This window comes from Benincasa hispida, chromosome 7 (assembly GCF_027475165.1).
Source record: "Benincasa hispida cultivar pf3 chromosome 7, pf3_genome.v1.1, whole genome shotgun sequence".
NCBI lineage: Eukaryota > Viridiplantae > Streptophyta > Magnoliopsida > Cucurbitales > Cucurbitaceae > Benincasa > Benincasa hispida.
In genome coordinates this window covers 41,850,477-41,858,851 of record NC_143484.1, presented here as the reverse complement: position 1 = coordinate 41,858,851, position 8,375 = coordinate 41,850,477, and the positions used below count along the sequence as shown (strand labels likewise).

Here is an 8,375-nt window from a genome sequence, read left to right as displayed (position 1 = left end):
TATTTCAGTCCATAAATGGACCGATTAAGCTTGAAAACTTTTTACTCTTGATCTTGTTGAATGAATGCTTCTGGTTGAGCCATGTAGATGGTCTCCTCAAGATTACCATTCAAAAAGGCAGTCTTCACGTCCATTTCCCATATGGATGTAAAATGGTTAGTAAATCAATAAAGAAGAAAAAGATTTTCAAGAAATGAGGTTTTCCATTAAGAGTCAATGCCTATGGTGTTCGAGTGCAAGGTCTTTCTTTCTCTTTCAGTGGTGAGCCTACAATACATAAGAAAACTAAGAAGAAAAGATGTGTTGTTAAACATGTTCTCTTGACAATGAAATACCACATAGATCATTTCATTGTGTTCACCAAGTATGTTTTTATGGATACTTCATATCAGCTCTCTACCTTTCCTAAAGATCTTGAAGGTATTACACCTACAACTAAATCTAGTTTTTCTATTAAGAAGTCTAGTAATTTGACTCTTTTTTATTTGGTTGTGGTTACTGAAGAAACTAAAGTTGTGAGTGGTGACCAAATTATTAATAATGTTGGTAGTATTGTAATGGAGTCTACGGATTTTTTTGACCATGATAACCATGTAGTTAAGCATGCTAAATTGGCTGATGTTTTGATTGTTGCTTCTACTATACTGGGATTGATCATTCTATGGTTGCTTAGATATTTGTTGAGATTCTTGTGCTATGTGATGGTGTTATTGATAATATTGTCTCCTCTAAAAATATTGCAAATGATAAGCCTCTGTTTGTTGATCAAATTGAATTCACTACTCGTATTACTACTGAAAATTGGTCTTCTATGTTTGGGGTACCTGAGTATTTGATTGTTGATATTGGTCTGGTTGACAAAATGATTGTGAGTACTTGTAGTCCAGATGCTAGTAAAAATGTTGTCGTTGAAAATGTTGACAGACTTGGTCTCAAATATTGGTCTACATGATGTTACAAACAAGTCTATTGTTAATCAAGAAAAAGAGTAGGGTTCTTGAAATTAGTGTTCTTGTTGTTTTTACGAATGTGGCTTGTGCTTATGTTGAGATTAGGTATGTTTATATTGCTTCTTCTTGTAAGACTGATGATATTTCAAAAGATGTTCTCGAAAACGTTGCTGCCTCAGTCTTAGTCTATGCTAATATTGATAATGTGAATGGTCTTGCTAAGTTAGAATCGTCTAACAAGGATAGTGTTGGTTGTGACTTGGTCAGAGGTTAGAAAAATTTAGAAAAAAAATCTTCCCACTTGACTACACTTTTTGTTTCGGAGAAATGACACAAGGTTTTAAGAGACGCTCATTTATATTCTTCTACCCACCAAAAAAATAATTATAACAACAATAAATTATGGAAAAATTTTCACATATAGAAAAAAAAATGTCAAACTATTTATAGAAATGACAAAAAAAAAAAACATTGATAGACATGTTCTATCAGTAATAGACGTCTATCAATTTCTATGATTAAAATTTTGTTATTTTGTATAAATAGTTTCTCTTATTTTTCTATTTTTGAGAATAATCTCAAAACTTGAATTATTAGGTCAATAGATTTCCATAAAACAAAAGTGTAAAAATCAATGTGGTGAGTGATAGATGCATAAATTTTTAAAATGTTTAATAAATTAATGATCTAGTAAATATAAAATTAAAAGTTCATAAATTACATTAGATACCATCTTTAAAATTCATAAACTAAATTTATATTTTAATTTCTCATGATCTAATTGCATATACCATCTTTAACATTCATAAACTAAACTTATATTTTAATTTCTCATGATCCAATTGCATTTTGTAAAAATATCTAAGCGGTGGCAAATCCAAAACTTTGTGATAACAAGAGGCACAAATTTATATAAAGTTAAAAATTTAGTCTATGAACTTCTAAATTTATGTCTATACATAGTTTATGAACTTTAAAAAATATTTAATAGGTTCATGAATTATCAACTTTTGTGTCCAATCGATTTTTAAATATCAATTTTGTATTCAATAAGTCTCTTGCATATTCAAAAAGGTTAAAGATTAAATATATTACATATTAAATTTAACTTTGTCTATCGATTGACTAGAAAACATTGAAAGATTTAAGATTCAATTAGATTAGAAAAAGTTTTTTTTGTCCAATAAAATAGTTAATTTTTAAAAATGTTTAATATGATATATTATTTCAATTTTCAATTTTTTTAACAATAAAGAGTTAAAAAATTATTATTTTTCAAAAAAAAATTGAAGATTAAAATAATATATAAAGATATATATATATTGAAAAGTTAAAATAATCAAAATACAATAATACATATATGAGTAAAAATACAAAAGGGGTATCTAGCCGAAGGATTGAACTAGCCGATGACTTAAGCTAGAAGTTAGAACCATTACTTTATTATTATTTTAAAAAAAATGTTTAAAAAAATGACAAGAACAATTAACAAATTTGAGTGCAAAATTCATAAACAAAATAAGTTAAATTATATATATCCAACTTTGGAATGTGTTCCAGTTATTGTCTAGATTTAAACATACTTAAAAATATAAAGGTTTAAGCAAAATAAACACATTTGTCATCAAGTCCAGTTTTCAACCTATGCTTCAAAATAATAATAATAATAATAATAATTCTGGATAATTTTGTGAAATCATGGCTTAAGAATTTCCAACTTTTATACAATTGCCAGCTTCTATCGACATTTAACGAGCCACTCAACTCAAAGATTCTCTTAGATTTGTTGCTCTGAATTTTCTTCTAAAATCACCAAAGAAATTCCTCATCATTCAGGCAGAATCAGGCACAAATTTACAAGATCGTTATTGCAATTTTACACTACCACATAAATGAACATGCGGGGTTTAGAGTTGAAGAAATCACCATGTTGCCTTGCCTTGTTCTAAGAGTGTGCCTGTGCGTGCTCTGGTTTATGCTTGTACTCGTAATCAAGATGAACAAAGGCCCTCTCAATTTCCGGTAGCAGCTCGAGCTTTTCTTGCAGCGACTCACCAATGTCATGAGCCTCTTCTAATGGCATTTCTCCAGGTAGGACAATATCGACCTCGACGAAGTAGTGTGATCCAAATGTATACGCTCGAACTGTGTCAATGTGTCTGATGGCCTTGTGATGGTTCCAACATAAGTAGGTGAGCTTCTGTAGATACTCGGGGGCAGCTGATCTTCCAACAAGGGAGTTCACATTTTCCAATACCGTCATCGACCATGTGCGTATAGTGTATAAAGCCAGCTGTAGCAATTCACAGAGCTCACAGTAAACATGGGTAACTTCTAAAAAGTTGACACTATTAGGAAACTAAAACAAAGCACAATCATCATTTGTAAATATCCGGGTAAATATTTATGTCCTTCAGCATACCCAAAATGTCGAGGATAATGGTGATCCAGAAAAACTCGAAGTACTAGACGTTTAAAACCAAGATGCACATCAAAATAGATATGCTAGTAAGGGAGTTTCAGATTCAGCAAGTAAAGCACAATATGGAGAAAGAGCTTGTTTGTTACTCACAATAATAGCTCCAAGAGGGTCGATCCAGCCAGCTATATAATTAGCGAGAAGGGCAGCAACAAGGCCGATCGCATTGGTGACTACATCAAAGAAATGATCTTGAGCATATGCTTTGACTATCTCGTTGGTGAAAGTCCGGCAATAGACCATTAAGAGTAGTTTCACTATAGTAACTGAAATCATAATGCCCACAACCCATCGCTCTTGCTCCTTGGTTAAGTTGAACACAGAATCCTGGAAGAAAGTAGGAAAGTTAGTAAAGTAAATAGATGTCAAACCCTTTGAGCAGTCTGGGGAAGTGTCGTGGAACAATAATCTAGTCCAGTCCACTATCTAGGGTCAAATTTTCTGCTAAAGCGATAAACTTGGGGGAAATTCGTAAGAGAGATGATTCTCTAATTACTTACACCTAATAAGAGAGTCCGAATTGACTCCAATATTATCTGTAATCCAAGAGTTGCCATCACAGAGGCAAAAACAAGAATGCCCTGCATTAGAAGAAAAAGTAGAATATGAATCCTCCAGTAGTGACAGCACACAACCAATAGATGGATAATAATAATAATAATTATTATTAAATCAACCAACAGTGATTGATGATAGAATGGTACAAAAAAAATCAAGTTTGGATTTGGTAGTTCTCTTCTTCCTTTCCTCTTGCATGCAAGAGAACCCCTTTAATCCTCATTCTACTTGCCTTCAGAAAATAGTGAACAAATTCAAAATCATACAACAAATCAAGAGAGTTATTTTTCTTTTTCAAAGGATAAAGCAAGAAATGAATTGATGAAAGGCTGGGTGGGCCAACCACTAAGAAAATGAACCATCAAGGCCAATTTTAGCAAGATTGTGGGTTTATCCGCTCAACTCCCACCACGCATAAAATTATAATGTGTATATATCTATATAACACATCCCAAAAAAGACGTAGCAAGAGACAAAATATCGGAGGTGCTCGACTTGACATATTACTAGCTGTCCTCTGAAGTATGCTTGTCCAATGGAGTGCAATCAGATTACATTTTAAAATCAGAATACCCCCAACATCTGGTCCTCTAGACGCTTCAAAAGTCCTTTATTCATGGCTTCGGCTTTAGCTTGCAGAACATTCTTCATTGAAGCCTACTAGCTAACGTTGAATTTGCAATCCAAGCTGCATCTATAAACAGACAGGAAGCTGAGCTCCTCCCTTCAAGGTGGTTCTTTTCGTCGTCTGCATCTACAAAAATCCTAATAACGAGGTATGTTTAGTTCTCTTGGATCACATTCAAGAATTGATAGCCATAGCTTGGACATGAATGTCTGTCCCTCTGCAGGAACAATAGAGGTATGCTTAAAAACTAATCGATTTCTGGATTTCCAAATCCTTCATAGACTGAAAGCATATAAGTGGGTAGTGTAAGCAGAGGCTTCACTTAAATTTAGAAAGCTAGTTACAAAGAAAATCTACCAAGTGCCAATATCCAACTGTAAGGGATCTGCAAACCAAAATTGTTTAGCGTTATCGAATTCCAACATTTAGTTCCATTTCCCTTTTCCTGAAATTCCATTTGACAGCTAAAAATTTCCTGGCGCTTCCATGTTTCTTTCTAACACTTTTCGTGCAAATGAGAATTGGCGGTTTCTCCTCTTCCCCCTTTTCAAAAACTAAGTATGTTTTTCCAGTTCCAAGGAAACAAGAAACGAGATTTCACAACGGATTTATCGGGTGGATTAAAATGCCATGTACAGCTACTTGAACTAGCTTTCATACATACTGAGGAGAATCTCTGAATTAGCCTAGTCCTCTATCCAAAAGATAACTTTTGCTTTTATTTCACTGGATTATATTGGCTAAAACAGATCGATCACCTTATCCCATGCATTACTAAGGGTAGAAAGAACTTGAAAAGTATTCGGACAAGGTATCAAGGGTTTATCCGCAAATTTACTCCTTTCCATCCCACACCCTCCATCTTAAACCTGCTGCCATCACTTTTCTCCCTTCAAAGATGCTTTTCCAGCCCCACAAATTTTTTACCCTATTTTCACTTCCATAAGGCTTGAATTTGTGGTATTTATCTTTGACGATCCATAACAGAAGTGAATTAGAATTTAGAAGTATCCTCCAACCTTACCTGGCCAGAAGCAAGGTGTACACACTAAACCCAGGGGTACTCGGCCACCCTCAAAGAGGGTAGTAGTTGTTCACGATTCAACAAATCGAGAGTTCAAAAACCAAAAAGTATGGGCCTTCAGTTCCAGCTGGAAGGCATATATTATATAGCCTTAGAAGCTGTCCACGTTCTGCAGTCTATAATCCGCTAGAAAAAGATGAACAAGAGGCAGAATCCAATTTTAAGGCAAATAAGAATTTTAAAACACAAAATACAGGGTTTCTAAGCCAACTTTTGAAAACAACAAAAGTGGTTTTTAAAAACTTGTTTTTACTTTTTAAATTAACTAAGAATTCAAATGTTTTTTTTGAGACAAGTGATAATCATAGTAAAGAAATTGTGATGAAACAAGCACAATTTTTAAAAACAGAAGACCAAAAATGAAATCATTTCCAAACAGGGCATTCAAATGTAAGCAGTCTTACAGAGGGACTCGATGGCAGTGAGCTACTAACAACGGTATTATTAAGAGTCAACAGATAGGTGTCAATCTGTGACTTCCAATCAAATCTAGTTAACCCTGAATCAAACTACTGAAGAGGAGAAACTTTAACATAAGACTTTATTAGACTCCATATTGTGGAAAAAAGAAAAACACAGGAGAAACACATCTTTCACGACAAGCCAGTGATCAAAGAGGTAGTTTCACGCAGTTGCATATGGATTTGGGGTAAAGTAAACCTATACTTATATTATATTTTTTTCACCACGTCAAATAGTAGAGAGGAAGTTGCAAGAGAACTGACCAAAGGCTGCATACGTTTTTTGCCAATAGGATACTGGTACGGGTTTGGTGTTTGCATGGAAAATGCAGTGAACCATAGAATGAAACCTGATAAAAGATCAAGAAGGGAATCCAGTGTGGATGCAATTATAGCTAAGGAACCACTTCTAATCGATGCATATACTTTAGCTGCAAACAAAACCATATTGGCAACATTTGATATTCTGATGGCAAATGTTTCGCTCTTTGCTAATTTTTCACGTTCTTCCTGCAACCACCAAAAACAGATTTTGGTTTTGAGCTGTGAAGCATGTCTTAATCATCAAGAAAACATACGAGTATAGAACAATACCTTAGACATTCCAGGAACATAACCACGATCAGTTAAAGCATCCATTTCATTAAATCCCTCGAGCATTTCTACCTGCTGCTGGTAGTACTCAGCTACATAATCTTCAGGGCCTGAATTCACCAAAAAAAAGTGTTGAGAAAAAAATGGATGAAGTTTTCAAGCTTTTTTTGCTTCTTTATTCTCTTCCTTTATAAATTCAAATCTAACTATGCTCTCTGTCAATCCCATTAGATAAAATAGTAGTAGCTATACAAACAGAAACATGAAGGCATACACATGCTTTTACAGAGGCAAAAGAAGATAAAATCTTAACAGGACCAAGGACCATAAACCAGCCAACATAGAGTGGAAACCCAAAATATTGGGCAATTGCTGCTTAACTTTCTATTCCACAACTGACCTCTGGAGTTCAGAACTTAAATATGGAAATAGGAAAAAAAAAATACTCAACTGTAAGAATCAATCAACCACAAAACATCTACATCCAATTGCAGCAAAATAAATAAATGAATAAATAATTCTCTAGCTTCTCGTTCAGGCCTTTGAAACTTTGAGTTACATATTCTCCTCTTCAAATTTTAAATTCATACAAAGAACGATTAGGTCAATAGCTCATTAAATACACAAAATAAAGCCAACGGAACCCACAATCCCCCTTTATTCAACGCAAAAAATGACACAGCGAATGAAAAGAAAAATCCCACTATGGCAGGACAGAAATTAAAGAGGAAGTAGCAAAGTGCCAGAAGAATAAATACTCTTCAGAAACATAAAATAGAAATTAAACGAATATATGCACTGCAGCAGCTATGCTAAAAGCAAATTAGAAAGAGAGAGAACAACAAGCGAAGACGTAGAAAAGGAATATTGCCAGTAAAGAACAAGGCATGAAAACCATTGAATACGATATTGACAAAACAAGCATGGATCGGAAACAAAAAGAAGAACAAATATGATTCAGCGAACAGAAGGACCGGCAGAAGAGAAGGAAGAGAGAGTTGCAAATTACTCAAAACCCCAAGGCAATCATGGAGTGGACGAGAGGGTTTCTTCTCTTTATGCTCTGGAGATAACTGAAAGCCATCGAAGTTCAAACGCCATGAGAGGTCGCCGGCGGTGGACTGGAGCAACAGAGAACTCTCCTCGTCGTTCTCGATGGATACAACGGGGTGCACCATTTTTGTGAAAATGCGAGAAATGTATGAATGGAGGAATTTCAGAAGAAGAAGAAAAGAAGAAGAGGAAGAAGGGGGAGAATTTTAGTGGTGCAAATGGTAAATTTAACGAGAATTTGTGGGCATTTTAGCAAAATAGAAGTTGGGTTTGTTCACTGTTGTGGTTAGTGTAGTTCGAAACGTTTGAACCAGTAAAGTGACGGTACAAAAAGTAGTTGATTTTTTTAAATAAAAATAAATTGCCACGTGTACGGCTCCACTGCTTTGCATCTACGATATTATTTCTATCATTTGACAACACTTTTACTTTTACTTCTAAATTTTTATTTTGGATTAATTTAGTGCAAATTACAAAAAAAAAAACATTACGGTGATAGTTGTAAGTACACCTTTTTTATTTTTCAATTTTAAAAATTGAGTCTTCAAACTTATACAAATATTACGAT

The 8,375-nt window shown here is 34.1% G+C and overlaps 1 protein-coding gene across 3 annotated transcripts; it reads right to left on the bottom strand.

The window, feature by feature from the left end:
• Window positions 1–2,746: 2,746 nt before the first annotated feature.
• Window positions 2,747–8,135, bottom strand: MTP11 (Cation efflux family protein). 3 transcript variants are annotated; one of them, XM_039036002.2, is made up of 6 exons: window positions 7,764–8,135; window positions 6,755–6,864; window positions 6,425–6,670; window positions 3,930–4,010; window positions 3,523–3,756; window positions 2,747–3,243 (listed from the first exon to the last, which is right to left on the bottom strand). In XM_039036002.2, exons 1-6 carry the CDS (start codon window positions 7,930–7,932, stop codon window positions 2,896–2,898), a joined length of 1,188 nt encoding a protein of 395 aa, XP_038891930.1. In that variant the 5' UTR covers window positions 7,933–8,135; the 3' UTR covers window positions 2,747–2,895. The 3 variants fall into 3 exon arrangements, with proteins under 3 accessions (XP_038891930.1, XP_090171633.1, XP_038891931.1); XM_090315507.1 differs by lacking the exon at window positions 7,764–8,135 and adding an exon at window positions 7,206–7,384; XM_039036003.2 differs by lacking the exon at window positions 7,764–8,135 and adding an exon at window positions 7,029–7,160.
• Window positions 8,136–8,375: the final 240 nt, after the last annotated feature.